This window comes from Panicum hallii, chromosome 4 (assembly GCF_002211085.1).
Source record: "Panicum hallii strain FIL2 chromosome 4, PHallii_v3.1, whole genome shotgun sequence".
Taxonomy (NCBI): Eukaryota; Viridiplantae; Streptophyta; class Magnoliopsida; order Poales; family Poaceae; genus Panicum; species Panicum hallii.
The window spans coordinates 3,610,337-3,630,377 of NC_038045.1; the positions used below are offsets into that span (position 1 = coordinate 3,610,337).

Sequence of the window (20,041 nt, forward strand, 5' to 3'; positions counted from 1 at the left end):
TCCAAATCGGTTTGAATCCGACCCGACTAGATCTGGTGCGTCACGAGAGGATGTCGTGTCAAAAATGGACATTTTTTCGATCTGCTAGGCCAGATCGGGAAGCAACAGATCGTCGAGGTTGTCGATGAACTCGTCGATATCGCTGCTTGGAGTTGATGAAGAGGCCTCCGGCTTCTTGGAGTTGGCTAGGTGGCTGTTGAAGCCACCCAAATCGTTGGCGACGCAAATCCAGAAGCCGAAGATGAAAGTTGTGCCCATATCGAGCACAGTGCTGGTGAAGTTGAAGGATGCCATCAAATTCTCCGGTGGATTCTCGATGAACACCCCTACCTAGCGCGCCAGCTGTTGGTGTTTTACCGCCACGCCCACCAAGGGGTACCCCCGAGGTGGTGAGTTTATAGGTAGGGTGTCACCGAGATCAGGAACTCAAAGGTGCAAGGAACACAAGGTTAAGACAGGTTTGCGCCACCGAGAGCGTAATACCCTACGTCCTGTGTGGTTTGTATTGCCTTTGATGGTGATTGTCCCCGAGAGGGTCCCTGTCCGCCCTTATATAGTCTGGGGGGATAGGTTTACATGGAAATTCTAGTCGGAACAATCCTAGGAGTCCTACCCGAGTACTTCTCGGGTAGTTTCCTACCGTGTCCGACTAGTTTCACTACTTTACGAGTAGTCCTACTGCACTACGAGTAGTTACAACAGATGTAGGGCGTGGGCATGTCCCATCCTGTATCATCGGAAAAGTGTGCCATGTGGACAGCCCCGTGTGCCCGGGTCTGACACAGGAGGACTTCAAAGAACCGCCAGGTTCACACCCATCTTCGATTTTAATACCTATTAGACATTGCTTGCTAGATATGCTATTGCTCACTGATGTATTGCGATGAAACGAACCTGCATAGCCTATTTATTTACCTAAATTCCTTGCTATCCCATGCACTTGATATATGAAATGCCCCTCTATGCTTGCATGTGTAAGTGTGGGAATGGATGAATAGTCTTGGTGTGAGTGGAGCTACACTTCTGAGGAGTTGGTGCTTAGGGCTTTTTAACCGGGAGCGAGCGAACTTAACTCGATCGTGGATCGAGGGCTTGGGGTGTGTATCTTGGCACACCCTACGGAGTATCTGTGGCGGGTACAACTTTTTGATACTTGGTTGAGGTGTTGGGTGCACCCGTAATGGGTGCAGTTGCTGAGCATTGCGGTGGAGACGCATATGATGAAGATGCTCGCTTCGGCAATTGAGGACCGGGTGAGAGTAACTATGATTAGTGGGACTATGTTAAGCGTGCACACCACTTACCCATTATGAGGGTGGGCCCGGTCCAGGGCTAGCAAGAATGGTACCAAGCCGGTAGGAGGATCGAGTATTGGTGCAGGGGAAGGAGGTGCTAACCTCACGTTCCCCAAGACGTAAGAGAGGCTTCACAGTCCTGGGGCGACCTCTTGCAGGAGGATGCACCCAAGACCTCGGAAAGCCGGATGGTGCCCTGGCTCTTAGTTCTGTTTTAGTAGACCGGTGTCTCATCGTTCAGTTGGCTAATCCCCGGCTGGCTTCGAGTCGAGTGGGTCCAGGTGTACAACCCCTGCAGGGTGAAAATTATACGTATAGCCGCGTCCTCGGTTATGGACAACCCTACTCTTTTGTTGCTCTTATTGGTTAGTGTTACTCATGATTTCTACCTCCCTCTAGAGACAATTTTTCCTGCCTAGGGCAGTTGAGGTGCGAGGAGCGGGAGTCCTCACACCGACTTGGTGGTTTTGGAAGGTGTGTGTTGGACTGGGAGTCCGGAATGCCGGAATGGCCCGAGTTCGGAGTTTGGAAGACAATATACCTGTTGTTGCGCGTGCATAGGAAACCCCAGCTTAATCCCTTGAACTTTTGTTATACCCTTAGTATAGTCCACTTTAAAGCTTGCATACGGACGGTGATGTGAACCTATCCCATACCTTGGGAATAGCCTCGTAAGATGCAGGATCCGATCCGGAGTTCGACCCCAACGATGACGGTTGGTACGATTGAAGCCCGTGCTACGCTCGAGTTTGCCTGTGGAGGAGATTCCAGAAGATGAAGGATGGGTCAGAAGCCTAGCTACCACTTTCCATTTCCTGTTTGTTCACTTTAGCCGAGAGGCTTGTAATGAACCCCGTATTACAAACCATATGGAGTTATATAATAATTAAACCCGTGTTTGATCTTATGCAAAGTATGACTATGATATTTTGTCTGGAATCAGTTCCGTATGTGGTAGCGCTTGATCCAGGGACTATCACAATGATACAGGGAGTTGGGTTTTCGAACTGGGAATCCGGTTCCTTTCAGTGTACCAGGGGGTGGTTCTCTTATCCAAGAAATAAGGCAAGGGGCACTTTGGTCCCTTCAAGTGGCTATCAAAATGTAAAAGAAAAGAGAAAATGGCATATTAATCAAGGAGTCAATGATCTAAATGGCAATTTTGCGAAACACATCTTGATGGTAGCAAATCTGCGAAGCCACTTATTTAGAGTTTCAAATATCCAAATTTCACGGTATTGAATCACCTCTTCCTTGTCGGTGCCACATCATTCTCAGGCTCTGAACCTTGTCTCAAATATTAGGGTGCAATTGTGGTCTGTGGATTCGTTACCTAAAATTTGGAGCTAATAGACAGGATTCATTATTACTTACATCTTCTCAAGATATCTGTAAAGCATGGTTAATGGAACTGAACTTTAGAGTTTCTTTTTTCGTTTGCACACATCAAATGCAGGCGTCAGTATCTTCTCCTTCCTTTTCTTTTTTTTTTACAGTATTTTGTAGCCTTGCTACTGCCTTTTGAGATAGTCTCTATTTTCAGTTCATATGTATACTTAGACTTATGCTAGAAATGAAATTGCTTAGTTTAAGAAGGCACCTATGTTAAGACTGCTAGAAATGGTATGATTTAACTAAATAGAAACCTAATCAAAAGTCTCATTATGGTTCATTCTTTGGATTTATGGCAATTGGGGTTCAGATATATTAAATTTGGGACTTTAGAGGTTTGTTTGTTTGGGATAAAATCGGGGAACTCAGCTTTACGGTGGTTTGATTCAATTGAGTTATGGCATGTACTTTAGATGTTTGTTTCTGAAATATTTCAGGAAGGTCAAAACATCCCCTTGATTTCCTTCTATTAAATTTCAGCTTTCTTTCTCCGAAGTTCAGTGTGGCTTTATCTTTGCCAATGAATATTGAAATGTTTCAATTTGATGTCTGAAAATGCATACTTAATATGTAAGCTTTCATATAAAGCATCCTGTTCACAGTGGATTTGCATGATATAGTCACTCTCATCGGTACACATGGTTACTTCTGTATCTAAGAGTGTACCAGACAACAAATTATGCTCTCACATTTGTTCCTTCATGCAGTGGGGAGGCTAATGTAGAGATGGAACGGATGGGAAGGCCTATCTGTTGGGGTGCTGATGGTCTTCACTATTTTGCCAGCATAGTTTTCGAGTCTTTTATGGATGATTATGATTCTTACTTTTTTTCTATCACTAGTCTGTTTAATTTGTCATCTTGGTTTCAATATCCATGGATAGTATGAGAATTTCATTGTCAGGAGTGTGAGGTACATGTAGATATGGGCATATGGTGCACGCATGAGCTTGTTTTTCATTGACCACGGTAGATGTCATTTTTCTAGATTTTCTATTTTGTTTTTGTTTCCTATTTTTTAATTTTCTGTGCATATTTTTTAGACTAATAATGTACAGTATCAGTCTTGCGTACGTGTGCAGTTTGCGATCCATGAGCTGGTAGTACTGTACGGATTCAATATAGCTCAACCGGAGCTAATTAATGTGCAATCCAAATGACGCTGGGGAATGAAGGGATAATCATATGTGTGGAAGGGGATTGGCCTGGGTGGTGGGAGGGGATTCACCCAAACCCCTCGTGGGTGATTTCTCGCTTGGCAGTGATCCACGATTGCCAAACAAAGCCTAAAACCGGGTTGTCCATGGTTCAATGTTTGTCCTCCCAAACCACGCACGATTTTGGCTAGGTGAAATATTAGTCTGCCATTATAGGCCAGACTCCTTGTCAAACTACGTACACGCCAGCAAGTGTCAGGAAGAGAAGTTAAGCAACGGGAAATAGAGAATAAGTGAAAGATAATATCTTGGTTGTGGTGGTGAAGGTGCAGAATTAGGTCTAATATGAGGTCTCCTGCATTGAGCTGGTTCGAAACTTTCATCTTTCTTCTGGTGCTACCGGCCTTACATGCGGACACGCCAGCGTCATGTTTGGATATGCAAGTTTCGTGCCAGCCAGTTCATGACCCTCCCCGCGCCCGCCCTACAAACACGATTAGCCTTTTTCAAGGAGATCTTGGAAGCCTTTCTTTTTTACTGGGAAAAAAAATGCAGGTTCTTTTCATGCACAACTAAAAGGCCCGCAAGGTAACTGGCAATCAATTTCTTTGTAACAAAAATTTATATATAACAGCAATCATATGCAAAGGTCTTACTAGTATGTATGGGCAGGTTGCTGAAACTATTCCTAAGACTGGCTACTCAGTTGCATTTTCCTGATCAGGAAATAATCGACCAGACCTTTTGGATTATGGAATGTAAACAAGAAATATAATTTGACCTACCACTAAAACATATTCAGCTCCAAGAAAGAACAAACATTTTTGCAATGGAAAAAAAGAAGCTCATTACCAATAGTTGTCATTCTTTCAATCATCAGCCAAAATCCCAAAACTTAAATGAGTTAAATTTAGTCAGTATATAATTGATCATGTTCAGAGCTCAGCTTTCAGTAGCTCATCATTTCTAGCAATCACGTAACATAATTATTGTTAGTCCCAAATAGGATAACTCTACGTAGGACCAAGCAAATGCACAAATCTGCTGGCTCCATTTGGATGTTGATACTGGAGTGTTTTGGCATTGAATTGGTTCCGATATCAAATCAGCCTAGGCACTGAAATAGCTGTTTGGATGTAGATGGAATTCAACTATAGAGAAATACCGATTCGCATTTGGATGTGCATGCTGTGAATTTTGAAATCGACCCATCTTTATCTCCTCAACACTGCACGGCGTGGAGGAGCAGGAGGGGAGCGCGCACGATGCCTTGAAGGCGAGGAGGTGGAGGGAGTGGCGCGGAGGGCTTCGAGGCGGAGGTGTGTGGAGCGGCGCGGGGGGCTCCGAGGCGGAGGGGCAGAGAGAGAGCACCAGCGAGAGAGAGAGCGAGGGAGGGAGGGAGGGAGGGAGGGAGGGAGAGAGAGAGAGAGAGAGAGAGAGAGAGAGAGAGAGAGCGCCCTAGCGAGACATCTGCGCTCCATGGGGAGAGCCAGCGAAACATCTGCGCTCTATGAAGGGGCCAGTGAAAGTGTGAAACCCTGATCTAGCGGAGACCACAGACCACTCCATCCATCCATGGAACCTAAATCCGCACGGCCATGATGGAGCGCGCTGACGGAGACAAATGCAATGGCATATATAGTTGAGGGAAAAGGCCTGTTATTCTTATGGTACTTTCCGTTTGCTTTATTTTTTCGGTAATGCTATAGAATTGACGTCCGAAATATTAAAAAAATCGAACACTCCGACGTATGTTACAATAGTTAAACATCAATGTTGCAACTATGTTTTGTGCATGTTTCACAGTAAATGTTGCATGAAAACATAGTGTTCATGTTGCGACGGAAATTTTCTACCCAAAGTCGAACCATATAGTCATTCTTTACACCTTTTTTTTTCATGTTGCAAACAGTGATCCCTAATGTTTCATCAAGTAATTTGTAATGTTTCGTAATGTTTCGTGAGCGTCCGATACGAAATTCCGATACGAAATTTCCATAGGATGTTCGGACGCTAGCAGCGCTGCTACTTTTTTCTATATCCAGCCAGCGTATAAACTGTTCATGGCGGCTATGAAACACAAATTGAAACAGTCAACCACACGAGTTGTGCCATTCACCCTTAACGAGGTCTAATCAGAATAAGCTAACGAACTTCTCAAAAGTGTTGGTGTTAGCCATAACATTTAATTAAGATAACCCTTCTATGCTCAAGGTTTGCTCCACCAGGACAAACCACAAGGTCGGCAGGCAGGATGGTCAGTGTCAGACAAATGAGTCAGACCTAGAAAGAAACATAACCATCGCACGAAACAAATAGGATACGTCAGATCTAAATAATCAGGTCGTCGCAGTCAACCATCGCGTGAATCACGTCAGATCTAAATAATCAGGTCATCACTCACCACGATCATGGTCCATCTTCAGCTACATGACATGCTCATGGTCCACATGTACAAAACATCAAATGCATCTCCAGCTAGTTTTACCATGCACGGTAATCATACATACCACAATGCAAAGTTTAGGTGTAATGAAGCATCAGAATCAAAGTTTTGAGTGCTGGTCCAGATTAGTCTTGCATCCATTGCCAGAAATCACATGGCCAGATAGTAAAAACACAAGGTGCAACGGAACAGCATAATCAAGGGGCAAAACAACTGCTGGTCCAGATTGGTCCTCCATCTTGACCAACGAAGGATGTGCCACCATCCGCATGGCCAACTGCCACAGGTTTCAATGTAAAACGGGACGTTCTTTCAGTCTTAATCTGGATAGTGGTGATCAATACACGATGCTTGTCCGGAGCATCCAGGCGATGTTGATCATAGTTATTACCTAGTAATTAAAGTAAAAAAATGCAGTCATGTTAGGGGTGCATCTTGTAGGAATTCACAGCTATAACAAAAGGACGCGAGAAATGATCACCTTGCACCACACAAAACATAATAGCACCAGAGGCTGTGTCTTGACCAACATAATCCAAGCACATTCTATCACTACCCCAATACTTCAGCCATGGAAACTTCAAAAAAATCCCTTCGCTGAGGCAATAAGAATCTTGTACCTTAATAATCTCATAAGCTCGAAGTCCTCCATCTGCACATGTGTAGATAAAACCTTCAGCAAGCGCAGATCTCCCTCTCAAAAATCTACTTGCAGACCACTCTGTAGGCTGAACTATTGGCAATGAACTTGAAATATCAGAATATGCCCTGACGATACTCCATGTATCCTTGTCCAGGTCAAACAAAAAACAGCAATCAGTTTTTCCATCACAAACCATGAAGGATTTATCACTCAAGACCGCATATCCAGACAGCTCAACCTTCTTTTCCAGGTGAACAGACCTTTGGATGCTGTGAGGCACCCATTCATGTGTATCAGACAAGTGATAGACACCTCCAAGAGTATCATTTATAGCAATGATATTGGAACCAACTGCAAGAAAGAGAGATATTGAAAAATCAGTTCCAGTAGGCCCTGTTGCCTCCAAGCTAATGACAGATCCCTTATCCAAACTAAGAACATGTATACCGTTCGTTTTGTCTGGGACAGCATATATGGATTTTCTGTCACAGGTAAAGTGCCACGGGAAAGGCTGTTCCATCAGATCATCAGGATCAGAACATACAAATGTATCCATCACGCCGTACGGTTTGAGATTCTGGTTATGGCACGCCAACTTTCCATCCCTAATATTAATCTTAAACACAGTTGCATGACTAGGAGCTTGGCAAACAATATACAGATCTTTGGTCGTTTGGATTACAGAGTTCTCAAGCCTGAGAGCAAGTATGTAAGGCGATTCACTGAAAAACTCCCTGAGAATTGTACAAAAGGGGAAAACGTGTCATTTAAGCATCAAACAAGCAATAAGCCTTAAAGATGAAGTTAGAGGCAGAAGATTTAAGACCTGCAACAAGTAAGCATCTTGGAAGATTCTGCCACATTGGAGCTGGCTGGAACCATCAACTCAAGGCTCATTGAAGGTGTCATTTCATTCTCTCTCTTCTTTTTTGCAGGGGGCAGTGTATTCTCCTCATACTCCCTAGTGGTCAAGCAAACAAAACATTTATTAGCAGAAGTAAGAATTAGTTACTTGTGATTGAAAAAGGAACCCATACCACAATGGAAGTATTTTAGCTACAGAACTTTCCAATACCAGATTGATATAATTCTGTTAACAATGTGATGCCAAGACAGAAACTAGAGGCCTTATAAGCAAACGAGAAAGGAAACTACTCAGGAAGAAAAATCAATTACCGCAGAAAGCAGAACATGTAGTCCGACAGGCTAGACTTGCTTGGATCAATATCTAATCGGCGGCAGGTGGAATGCAAAACTTGGACACCTTTGGGGATAAAGTGCTCATGGCTGCTCCCACTATTGCCAATTACTCGGAAGGTGGTAATTAACACATGGAAAGTATCACAATTGCAACAGCGCTGATCCAGAGTTTGCCACAGAGTGTCATGTTCTTCAACGTACAGGCCACGACCACAGATAGGGATGTAGTCAACAACGACCTCGCCACGAATCCAGGCAAAGGGGTCAAAGGTATCCTGCCCCTTGGTGTCGGTCTTGACGGCAGTCTAGGCACAGGTGGCGCAGTTGAAGACGACGAAGAGGCGCTCTGGCTTCAAGGACAGCAGGATGGTGTCATGAACCACAGCATACCCATATATGACGCAGTCTGTCACCTCCATGGTGGCGACCTGCACCCACTTCTCTGATTCCTTGTCAAGGCGTAGCATCACGAGAGAGGTTGGGCCACAGTGGTTGAGGAAACCTAGCGTCCAGAGTTTGCCAGCGGCCAAGATGGGGCAGATCGACATGAAGGAGAGCGGCGGAAGGTGAGGCGGAGAATGTAAGCTGATCCTCGTGTCGGCAGCATTGAGCTCCATAAGAAGCTCCACGGGACCCGGGGGGGGGGGGGGGGGGGGGAGCTGGCTTCGCCACCAGCACCATGGACATTGAAATCCAAGCAGAAGAGGCAGAGCGCGAGCGAGCGGCCGTCGGTGCTCGGCGTGGCGGCGGCGGTGCTGATTTGCACCAACTCGCCCTTGGCATCATAGTCGACGTCGTTTAAGATCCCGAGGGCGTCGTCGCTCCGGCCGAGGACGCGGCCGGACCGTGGGACGCGAACCGGCGCAGGCATATCAGACTGGTTCCGGCAGAGGAGGGCGGGCGGTAGCCGATGAGCAGCGACCACGGCGCCCGGTGATCTGCGCCGAGCGGGGTGCGGTCGTAGTCCCTGCGGGGCAACGGGCGGAATCCGCGATGCGCAGAGCCTAACCCAGCAGTAGAAGCACCAGCCGAAAGTGCAGCCGGAATCCTCGACGGCCGCCACCGGCGGCTCCAGCTCCATCGTGGATTGGATTCGGCATACTAGGGTTTTGTTTTCCTTCCCCTTTCTTTAAGGGCACGTTTGGGAGCACTCCACCTCCAAAAAATTGCTCTACTCCATCAACTCTATAAAATTACCATCCAAACATATACAGTTCCATCAACTCTAGCTCCAGAAAAAAAATAGAGTTGAGGGTCAGATTTATGTTTTTTTAAGTACCTTAAAGGTGCTCCACAAACATTAGTTTCATACCAACTTATAAAGTTATAAAATAATTTCGTACCAACTTACGGACTTCCGAGGTAATTACCCACCGTGCCACTGTGCCACTGTGCTACTGGTTACAACGTAACCGTTCAATCCAGCTCCTCCTCCTTTCCTCATCCCGTCGCCTCCTGCCCCTCCCCTCCCGTCCCGCCGCCGCCTGCTCCCCCCAGCCCGCGCCGCCGTCGCCCCCTGCTCCTCCACCCCCGCGCCGCCCCCTGCTCCTCCCCCCCCCCGCCCCCGCGACGCCGCCGCCCCCTGCTCCTCACCCCCCGCGCCGCCGCCGCCCCTGCTCCTCCTCCCCCCCGCGCCGCCGCCGCCCCCTGCTCCTCCTCCCCCCCGCTAATGGTATGGTCCTATCACCCTGTTACAGCGCCCGCTAAAAACCATTGCCATTAAATCTGGGGATGTGTACATACCACGTGGTGTATCAGTCCCTGCCCTTGACAAAGATCAGCTGTGGGAATTTCAGCCAAAGAAGCTAGGTAATGTGCGTGAACATTCTACATAAAACTAACTGTGGTGTTTAATACGTCTTTTCAAGTTTTATGCTGTACGGAAAGGAACTAATTTTAGACATTTGTTTTTGGTGCTGGAGATGCCATCACGGGTGGGGATCTATATGCTGTGAGTTACAAAAATAACAGTTTTTCTTTTTCTTTTTAATTTACTATCTTGCTGAGGGTTTCTGATTGCTCCACCCATTGACACCTGCTGTTAACATGCTCAATTTAAGGTTGGTGACTATCTTGCAGACTGTATTTGAGAATACACTGATGGAACACCATGTTGCCTTTCCTCCTGGTTCTATGGGGAAAATAAGCTACATTGCCCCTGCTGGTCAATACAGTTTGCAGGTTAGTAGATATCACACAAAGGCGTACTGTTTTTCTGCTTCATTGGCTGTTCATTTTGCTCAATTTTACTTGACCTCCTTTTCGCTATTGCTATAAATGCAGGATACAGTTCTGGAACTGGAATTTCAAGGGATCAAAAAGCAATTTACTATGCTCCAGGTAAAGCATTATCCCTTCATTAAGTGAACTTACCAAAGTTATGGATGTCCGAATAATCATCATGTTTGTGCTCTGCAGACATGGCCTGTGCGCTCACCAAGGCCTGTTGCATCAAAGCTTGCTGCTGATACACCTCTCTTAACAGGACAGGTATTTGGAGCTAGCTATCCCAGGCTTGTTTTAGTGTCAATATTTATTGTTGCATGCTCTAAACACAACATTAATTTTTTCCTACTCCACTCTTGAATCTTTTTATATCTCATGTGTACTGTGAATTGGTTTCAGCGTGTGCTCGATGCATTGTCCCCCTCAGTGCTTGGAGGGACATGTGCTATTCCTGGGGCGTTTGGTTGTGGAAAAACTGTCATTAGTCAGGCACTTTCAAAGGTCTTGCTGCTATTCTACTTCTGTTTCGTAGCTGCCAGTTTTTTTTTTGTAATGTATATGCTAGCCTTTTAGGTGTCTTGATGAACCCACTCCTTTTGCTGACCCAAATTTGCTCGTACAGTATTCAAATTCAGAAGCTGTGGTTTACGTGGGCTGTGGCGAAAGAGGGAATGAGATGGCTGAGGTCCTTATGGATTTCCCTCAATTGACAATGACATTGAAGGATGGACGTGAAGAATCAGTCATGAAAAGAACAACTCTTGTGGCTAACACCTCCAACATGCCTGTTGATGCTCGTGAAGCATCCATTTATACAGGTATACTTATAGTCTTATACGGTTATGTTTCATTCACTTGTATAGGCGCGAGTTCTGCCTGCAGATATTTTTCTTGACCAGATTATTTTTCTTTTGAACAAACAATAATTCTCAAAGTATCATTGTGAGATTTTCATTGTTAGCTTGTAATGCCTACTTATGAACTATCATCTATCTGTGACTATATGCCATACCTCTCAGTTTTATTTTCTAGTGCCATATGGCACAGATGGGAACAATACAAAATCTGCAAAAGTAAAAGAACTTGGCAAAGCGGCTATAGGCATCCGTTGACAACTTGATATATCCCTAAGTATTCTTGTGTACGGAACTACCTAGAGCCCTAAATCTCGTATTGTGTTAATGCCACTGGAGTGGTTGAGCACCCCTGCGTTCGTGCTAACATGCTGAAAGGACTCGATCGATATTTTCTGTCAACAGAATGATGATTTGCGTTTTTATACTTGTACCCAGGAATTACAATTGCGGAATACTTCCGTGATATGGGCTATAATGTGAGTATGATGGCTGATTCTACTTCTCGATGGGCTGAAGCATTGCGTGAAATTTCAGGACGCTTGGTATGATGCTTTTCTTCCTCCCAGTTATTGTCCCTGTATATACCATGGTCAGCTGTATGTATTAGAAACCACGTCTCGCGTCTGAATGGCTTAATGCTTTAGTAAGTTTACGGACAACATGATTCACCATTGGGGTTTCATTTCTGCTCCGTTGTATTGATTCAGATTATGGTTGATGATGCTTTACTTAATCTTTACTGCATACTATTGTGATTTTCCTTTTCTAATGATGCAATCAATATGCTCCAGGCCGAAATGCCTGCGGATAGTGGTTACCCTGCATATTTGGCTGCACGTTTTGGCGTCGTTTTATGAACGTGCTGGGAAGGTCAAATGTCTTGGCAGTCCAGATCGGTCTGGCAGTGTCACAATTGTTGGTGCTGTCTCTCCTCCTGGTGGTGATTTCTCTGATCCTGTTACCTCTGCAACCCTTAGTATTGTGCAGGTAAGAAAACTGCTCCACTACTACAACATACCTACAACCTCTTTTTTTTTTTGAAAGCTTACCTACAACCTCTTCATTCCTTTGATATTATTGTTAATTGCTCTTGATTGCAGGTCTTCTGGGGATTGGATAAGAAACTGGCTCAAAGAAAGCATTTCCCATCTGTGAATTGGCTCATTTCGTATTCAAAATACGCCAAGGTTATTCCCTCATATTCCGTGGATATCAATCCAATTACAGTCCTTTGGATTATCTACAATAAAGCACGAACATGATTAGAAGAAACAAACCGAGAATATTGTCCCTGCCCTATACTGACTCTCTATAGAACATGAATTCCTTATGATTTCTAATGATAGACTTCATGAGTTATCTGAAGTCAAACAATGATTAATTACGTTCACTCATTATCATTGTATTGAATATTTGATAATGTGAATAAGCATATGAAACCTTTGCAATTTGAACTAACGGCTGGGTATTGACTTACCCAAACCACATATATACAGAAATAGTCCTTCCGTGCCAAAAAGAATGCAATTCCAGCTTTGTCTTAAGTCAAACCATTTTTATTTTGATCAAGTTTATAGATTAGAGTATTAACATTTTTGACACTAAACTACTATCATTAGCTTCATCATGAAATATATTTTCATAATATAGCTATACGGTGTTACAAATATTGATAGTATTCTATATAAACTTTGTCAAACTTGGGAAGTTTGACTTGGACAAAATTAGAATTGTATTCTTTTTGGAACAGAGGGAGTAGGCAGCAGTAACTGATGAAAGGTATAGGCTCCTGTGATATTTGTGTTATACTTACATACTTTCTTCTGCTCTGAAGGCTCTGGAATCCTTCCACGAAAAGTTTGATCCAGACTTAATTGATATTAGGACAAAAGCATGTGAAGTGTTACAGAGAGAGGATGATCTAAATGAAATTGTCCAGGTATCCTTTTCCTCTGTGTGCATCAGTTGACAAATATCCCGTTCTGAGATTTATTGTCATATCTTTTCTTGTGGAATGATGTATAAATTGGAAAAGACAATCTCGATATGAGGGTGAAATGTGAGTAGAGGCACATGTCAGGGCAGAATTGAATTGGATGTTATTTTGATTTAGTATCTTTGTGGTTCTATTTTCAAGCTCCTGATCTTTGCATGGTATTTCCCATCACACTGGTGCTTTCCGGTTCATTCACACTTTGAATTCGTGAGGTCTATTTCTAGAATTGTAGAATTGTCGTAGATGTTTTAGCTGAAACACTCAAGCAAGTGCTTTTGTTTACCTTGTTCCTTTTCCAGAGACTTTCCTTGTTTTTTATTGTTCTAATAGACTCTGAATGTGCATAAGTCAATTCGATTTGCATAGTAGTTTACTGGAAGTTCTGAAAGGTTCCATATTAAGGTTGAATTGTCAGTTATGTCTTTCATATATTGTAACTGCTGACTTCAGTTGGACTAATGTTTTCACCAAACAGCTTGTTGGCAAAGATGCGCTGGCAGAAACTGACAAGATTACTCTGGAGACAGCAAAGCGTGAGACAAGCTAGCTTGAGCCGTCGACCATTCGAATCTTTGGAGGCTGGACAAGCGGTGGCAATAAGCTAGCTCGTGAACGACTCAAAGGTAAGAAGCTACCGCCCCGATGTTGTTGCCGTAGGTCCGACTGAGCAAGGCCTCTAGGAGGCTTCAAGCAGCTGTCGTCCTTCAATCCTCGCCCACGGCGTCGTCGTCGACTGGCAAGGACCACCAGGACATCAGCGCCGTCCTCTATGAACGTAAGCAAATTTATCATCTTACATTTTAGTCTTTCATCAGCGTCCTGAAAACATATGTTGCATGAGATTCAGTAAATATGAACGTAAGCATCAAGACAGATGAAAACTGTGGAATGTTGTATACCTCTAAATGTCCAACCATGTTCCGTATTGTCTGGATGATACACAGGTAAATATCTTGGAGAAAAGTGGACTCTCGGATGAGCTTTTGGACGAAAGTATCATTCTTATGAAAGTATCTAGTAATACTTGTAGTACGACTGTGCTCTGATATTGTTATTCTTAACGCAGTTGCAAATTTTTCTCTCTTTCATGCAGTCTGTTGCCACATAAAGATCTCAACCCTATTGTAAGCATTAAGCTTACTAGATTTAGATGCCTCCTGTAGAATAGGATGCCCCAATATGGCAGTATCCCAGCCACTGCATGCAAAAAGGGATTATATTAAAGATGTTTAGGAATTGAGAATCTAACATTGCTAAATCAATTTTAGAGTTAAGAGAATTACTCTAATTGATATTTTGAGACCACAACATAAAATCAAATCCAGGCCAATCTACACAAGAGGTCGTTTGAAGATATATATTAGTCTTCAGTTATTGTCTCATATCTTCCAAATTAATGCTACCCTATTTTTCACGCCTTGCTACATTGATTAGCTTAATGGTTCTAGCAGATATAGCATAGCTACTGGAAGAAGAAAGACCACCATGCATTACATTCTTTCTTGAAGAAGCTGCAAGAACCCTAACCAGTTATTTGCAAAATTAGATAAGACTGAGTGTTCTTATTCCAAACGATATACAGTAGATAACATTTTGTGCTCTTATTTTAAACAATATACAGTAAGATGATTTGCTCTCTGTATGCATCTTAATTTTTTTCTTAAAAATCAGTCAGGCTTGACCTGTCAGCCCCTGCACGAATCCTCGAAATTGCATTCTGACTTTCACCGTCGAACTAGCTATCAAACTTCTCATAAACCATAATCCATTTACTGATGCCATCGCAGTATGCACTAGAGTAAGCCTCTATTACTTATTCATTGAAATCATAAAGCTTCCTGGTACTGTGGACCATCTTTTCACCGGTTACTCCAGCACGGGCTTTAGAGATAGTTAAAATGACCACAGTCACATCATATTGGCAATATGCATATGTACTGAATATAATTTTCATAGAGCTTTGAGCTATCTTCTTTTCCTCTTTATAGCTAAACTTATAAGACTTGACAACACCGCCAACAACTGCTTGCATATATTTAAGTACAAATCAGTGAAATTGCCTATCTTACCTAATATTTGGAGGGGTCGCTTAGGTTGTTCTTTCCTAAAGATATGCTTTTAGTTGGAACCGTGGAGCAAATTTTGTTACACATGGATAGGGGAAAATGTGAATAACAGAATAAGATACTAATTAGTGACTAATTGTTTAGTTTCAAACGATCCTAAAAAATAAAAGATACAAAAGGATGTTGCATGTGATCTCCCCAATCCCATCAAGCTGTGTGTATCTTATCTCGGAGGTTCACGAATCCACATGCATGCACCAGCATCACCTATTGAGCGTATGTGTTTTTGCTCATGATCACTATAGCTTTTACATGTTTCATTGGCCGTAGCTATCAGCCTTTATGCATCTGTCTCACACCCCATGGGTTCACGTTCTTAAACATTGTTTAGCAACTAGTATATATGCAGACAGTTGTTGGTGGTGTTGTCGGGTTTTATAAGTTTAGCTATGAAGAGGGAAAGGAGATAGCTCAAGGTTCTATAAAAATTATGTTCAGTATAGATGCATCTTGCCAATGTGATGTGACTGTGGTTATTTTAAATATCTTTGGAGCCCGTGCTGGAGTAACTGGTGAAAGGATAGTCCACAATATCAGGAAGCTTTATGATTTCAATGAATCAGTAATAGAGGCTTACTTTAGTGCATACTGCGATGACATCAATCAATGGATCGTGGTTTATGAGAAGTTTGATAGCTACTTCGACGGTGAAAGTCAGAATGCAATTTCGAGGATTTGTGAAGAGGCTGACAGGTTAAGTCTGACTGATTTTTGCAGAGAAAAATTGAGGTGTATACAGAGAGCAAATCATCTTACTGTATATTATTTAAAATAAGAGTATAAAGTGTTGTCTATTGTATATTGTTTAGAATAAGAACACTTAGTCTTATCTAATTTTGCAGATCACTGGTTAGGGTTCTTGCTGCTTCTTCAAAGAAGAATGTGATGCATGGTGTTCTTTCTTCTACCAGTAGCTATGCCATATCTGCTGGAACCATTAAGCTAATCAATGTAGTAAGGCGTGAAAAATAGGGTAGCACTGATTTGGGAGATACGAGGCAATTTCTGAAGACTAATATATATGTTCAAGCGACCTCTTGTGTAGATTGGCTTGGATTGGATTTTATACTGTGGTCTTAAAATATGAATCTGGAGTAATTCTCTTAACTCTAAAATTGATTTAGTAGTCTTAGATTCTCAATTCCTAAACATCTTTAATATAATCCCTTTCTGCATGCAGTGGCTGGGATACTTCCGTATTGGGGCATCTTATTCTGCTGGAGGCATCTGAATCTGGTAAACTTAGTACTTACAATGAGGTTGAGATCTTTATGTGGGAAAAGACTGCATGAAAAAGAGAAAAATTTGCAACTGCGTTAAGAATAACAATGTTAGAGCACAGTCGTACTACAAGTATTACTAGATACTTTCTCGAGAATGATGCTTTCGTCCAAAAGCTCATCCGAGAGTCCACTTTTCTCCAAGATATTTACCTGTGTATCATCCAGACAATACGGAACATGGTTAGATATTTAGAGGTATACAACATTCCACATCTTCATCTGTCTTGGTGCTTACGTTCATATTTACTGAATCTCATACAACACATGTTTTTAGAACACTAATGAAAGACTTAAGTGTAAGATGATAAATTTGCAGTTTCCTGAATATACGAGCGTGGCATATTCGGTAAGCAAGTTAGCAGTTAAAGAATGGGATGAGATGACCGGTATAAGTTATCAAAACAAGATTAAAAGTAGACATTTGTCTCCTCATTAACATGTAAGTTGTCACTTATATTCATTTTGTGTTGCCTATACACTTTGATTTTTCCACCCTGTTATTCTGGCTGGCTGCGTCCAACGTGTTATGCTCGTTTGTTGCAGTACATGACATGGATACGATGGCGCTAACAAAGTTCTGCAGTAGATGTGTGAAGAAGAGCTGGGAGAACATAACTCGCACGGTTGAGTGGACGACTCTAGAGTGGAACTGTCTCTGTTCGTCAAGTTGACGTAGGAAATGTTAGTATTCTTTACGGACCAGATAAGCGTTTTGGCTGTGCCAGTGCCCGCTGGCTTTCTGCAACTGTACTCATTATAGTTAGTAAACTTAGGATGCTCAAGCTCAACCGATTGGTGGTCCTTAACTTTTATGCCCTTGGATCTTCATGCCTTGTATTGTATTTTACTAACGGGTTATTTAGGGTGCTCAAGCTCAAACGATTGGTGGTCTCTCGACTTTATGCCCCTGAGTCTTCATGCCTTGCACTCTATTTCACTAACGGGTTTACAGAGTGTTTTGTCTTGGGACTCTTGAGGCCCCACGGCCCACGCCCCTGGGTCTTCATGCCTCATGGCCTGTTGCCAGGTGCGCTACAGCCCTGCCCAACATGCGCGTCCCTCGGCACACAAGGCCTCGAATCCGCAGGAGCGCTTATCGCCATGGCCGCGGTCAGCCGATCACCATGGCCGCCATCAACAAGATCCAGCCGCGGCCTTAGTCGGGATTGGAGAATCCAGCGCCTGGGCGTCCGACGCGGCCCTAGCGTGCAGCGCGCTGGAGTAGCTGGGAACAATAAATTAGGGGCATCAGAGGCCCACATGCCTTCCTCGCACACCACGCTTCCCCTTCTCCCCGCTCCCGCCCGCCGCGGTGGCCAAGGGCGTGCCGAGCGTGCCCGCAACCTAGAGGTGCTGATGGGCACCGGGCTCGGCTCAAATCGGGATGCCGAGGCCAACCGTGCTCGCGCCGCATGCTGGCTGGTGGCCGCATGCCGTTCTCGAGGCACAACAGGCGCATCTGGGCACGAACGGTGTTATCCCAGGCCGCCGCTGCTTGCGTCGTCGTTGCCACATCCCGATCGTCGATGGCGGCGCGAAGGCCCCAGAGGATGGCTTGCATGGATGCAGCCTGGATGCCGACGGCGCGCGGTATAGGACGCTCTTATTGCAGCGGAGCCGGTGCCAGCTTCAGGTGCCGCATCATAGAGGACGGCGCTGTTGTCCTGGTGGTCCTTGCCAGTCGACGACGACGCCGTGGGCGAGGATTGAAGGATGACAGCTGCTTGAAGCCTCCTAGAGGCCTTGCTCAGTCGGACCCACTGCAACAACATCGGGGGTGGCAGCTTCTTACCTCTGATTCGTTCACGAGCTAGCTTATTGCCACCGCTTGTCCAGCCTCCAAAGATTCGAATGGTCGACGGCTCAAGCTAGCTTGTCTCACGCCGGTCAACACAGGATGTAGCTGTTGATTTGAGAACCGGAGGAAGCAGGATGAGGCAACAACTAACGGAGCAAGCGGCCGTCTCGTAGCCAAACTAACAACAGTGGCATGTGGGGAATAAAAATGAACATTGGATGGCACGAATAAGAAAGCATAAGCAGTATGAGTGGGCCTTGAGCCGGTGAGGAAAGAGCGTGATCCAATTGTCCATTTCTATTTTTCTTTGTTTGTTTCCTTCTCCTTTTATTTTCTTCTTCATTTCTATTTATTTCCTTCCAACTTTTACTTTCCTTTCTCTTTACTTCTAATTTTCATGGGCCCACCGACTTTTTTTCTTTAATCTAATGGTGCCTCATGTTACAATTGGCTGAGAATTTAAGTGATAATTGATTGTAAAATCATTCCGTTGTTGTGTAACCACTCCCCAACACCTAAAAAATATGTTAAAGGCTGCAACGTTTTGTGTCTTTTTTGGCTTAGACCTTGTTGTTTCTTTTCACTCTCCTACATTAAGAACCCGTTTGGAAGAGTTTCTACCGGCTTGGGCTTCACCTGCTTTTGTACAAATCAAGATATTGTAGCGTGAAGCCGTTTTGTAAGCCTAGGTAAAAATAAACTAGAGGCTGAAAGTCAATTTTTTTAGCTTCACTGAATTTAGCTTAATTGGGAAGCTGTGTTTCGAGAGAAACCCTCTCAAACGACTTCTAATCTAATATATAAGAATGGTAAAACTCTTACCAGTTCTGTTTTAAAAATAAAATAAAAATGTTAAGACAAAAAAAAACTAATTATAGGGCCGAATGTCAACCTTAAACCCGACCCAAGCATCGGCATATATTTTCATAGAGCCTTGAGCTATCTCCTTTCCCTCTTCATAGCTAAACTTGTAAGACCTGACAACACCACCAACAACCACCTGCATATATTTAAGTATAAATCAGTGAAATTGCCTATCTTACCTAATATTTGGAGGGGTGGCTTAGGTTGTCCTTTCCCAAAAATATGCTCTTAGTTGGAACCGTGGAGCAAATTTTGTTACACACAGATATGGGAAAATGTGAATAACAGAATAAGTTACTAATTAGTTTGACTAATAAAGTGTTCAGTTTTAAAAGATCCTAAAAAAGTAAAAGATACAAAAGGATGTTGCATGTGATCTCCCCAATCCCATCAAGCTGTGTGTATCTTATCACGGAGGTTCACGAATCCACTCGCATGCACCAGCATCACCTATTGAGCGTATGTGTTTTTGCTCATGATCACTGCAGCTTTTACATGTTTCATTGGCTGTAGCTATCAGCCTTTATGCATCCGTCACACCCCAAGCGAAAAAACTATCGCTAGGAGAGTTCGATTTTCTGTGTTCATTTTATGCAATTATTCAATAATCAATGTCATCTCTTGTGCTATATGGTACATGCCCTAAGCAGTGTCCAGATATTGTGACACGATCGATGCAGCTATGGATGATAAATCCAGCTGATGGAAAAATGTGAAAGCTGGAACCCTCATGAGGTAACATGCACACATGATCAGTGG

At 43.6% G+C, this 20,041-nt stretch overlaps 1 protein-coding gene and 1 pseudogene across 5 annotated transcripts; one reads left to right on the forward strand and one right to left on the reverse strand.

Annotated features, from left to right (window-relative positions):
- Positions 1-6,224: 6,224 nt before the first annotated feature.
- Positions 6,225-9,643, reverse strand: LOC112889674. Of its 5 annotated transcripts, none has more exons than XR_003228145.1 (6): positions 8,109-9,643; positions 7,759-7,893; positions 7,380-7,666; positions 7,193-7,283; positions 6,771-7,077; positions 6,225-6,680 (listed from the first exon to the last, which is right to left on the reverse strand). XR_003228145.1 is itself a non-coding variant. In XM_025956422.1 (6 exons), the coding sequence occupies exons 1-6, from the start codon at positions 8,123-8,125 to the stop codon at positions 6,487-6,489; spliced, it is 1,053 nt and encodes a 350-aa protein (XP_025812207.1). In that variant the 5' UTR covers positions 8,126-9,643; the 3' UTR covers positions 6,225-6,486. The 5 variants fall into 5 exon arrangements, 4 of the variants coding, with proteins under 4 accessions (XP_025812207.1, XP_025812206.1, XP_025812205.1 ...); XM_025956422.1 differs by having other exon boundaries at positions 7,171-7,283; XM_025956421.1 differs by having other exon boundaries at positions 6,771-7,283.
- A 61-nt stretch (positions 9,644-9,704) lies between these two features.
- Positions 9,705-17,522, forward strand: LOC112891196 (annotated as a pseudogene).
- The last annotated feature ends 2,519 nt before the right edge of the window (positions 17,523-20,041 follow it).

Excerpts from the sequence above, each read along its gene's own strand:
- LOC112889674 (XM_025956419.1), bottom strand. Across the intron at positions 7,667-7,758 it reads AAGATGCTTACTTGTTGCAG|GGAGTTTTTCAGTGAATCGC; the intron begins GTCTTAAATCTT and ends TACAATTCTCAG. Across the intron at positions 6,681-6,770 it reads TATGTTTTGTGTGGTGCAAG|GTAATAACTATGATCAACAT; the intron begins GTGATCATTTCT and ends TTTAATTACTAG.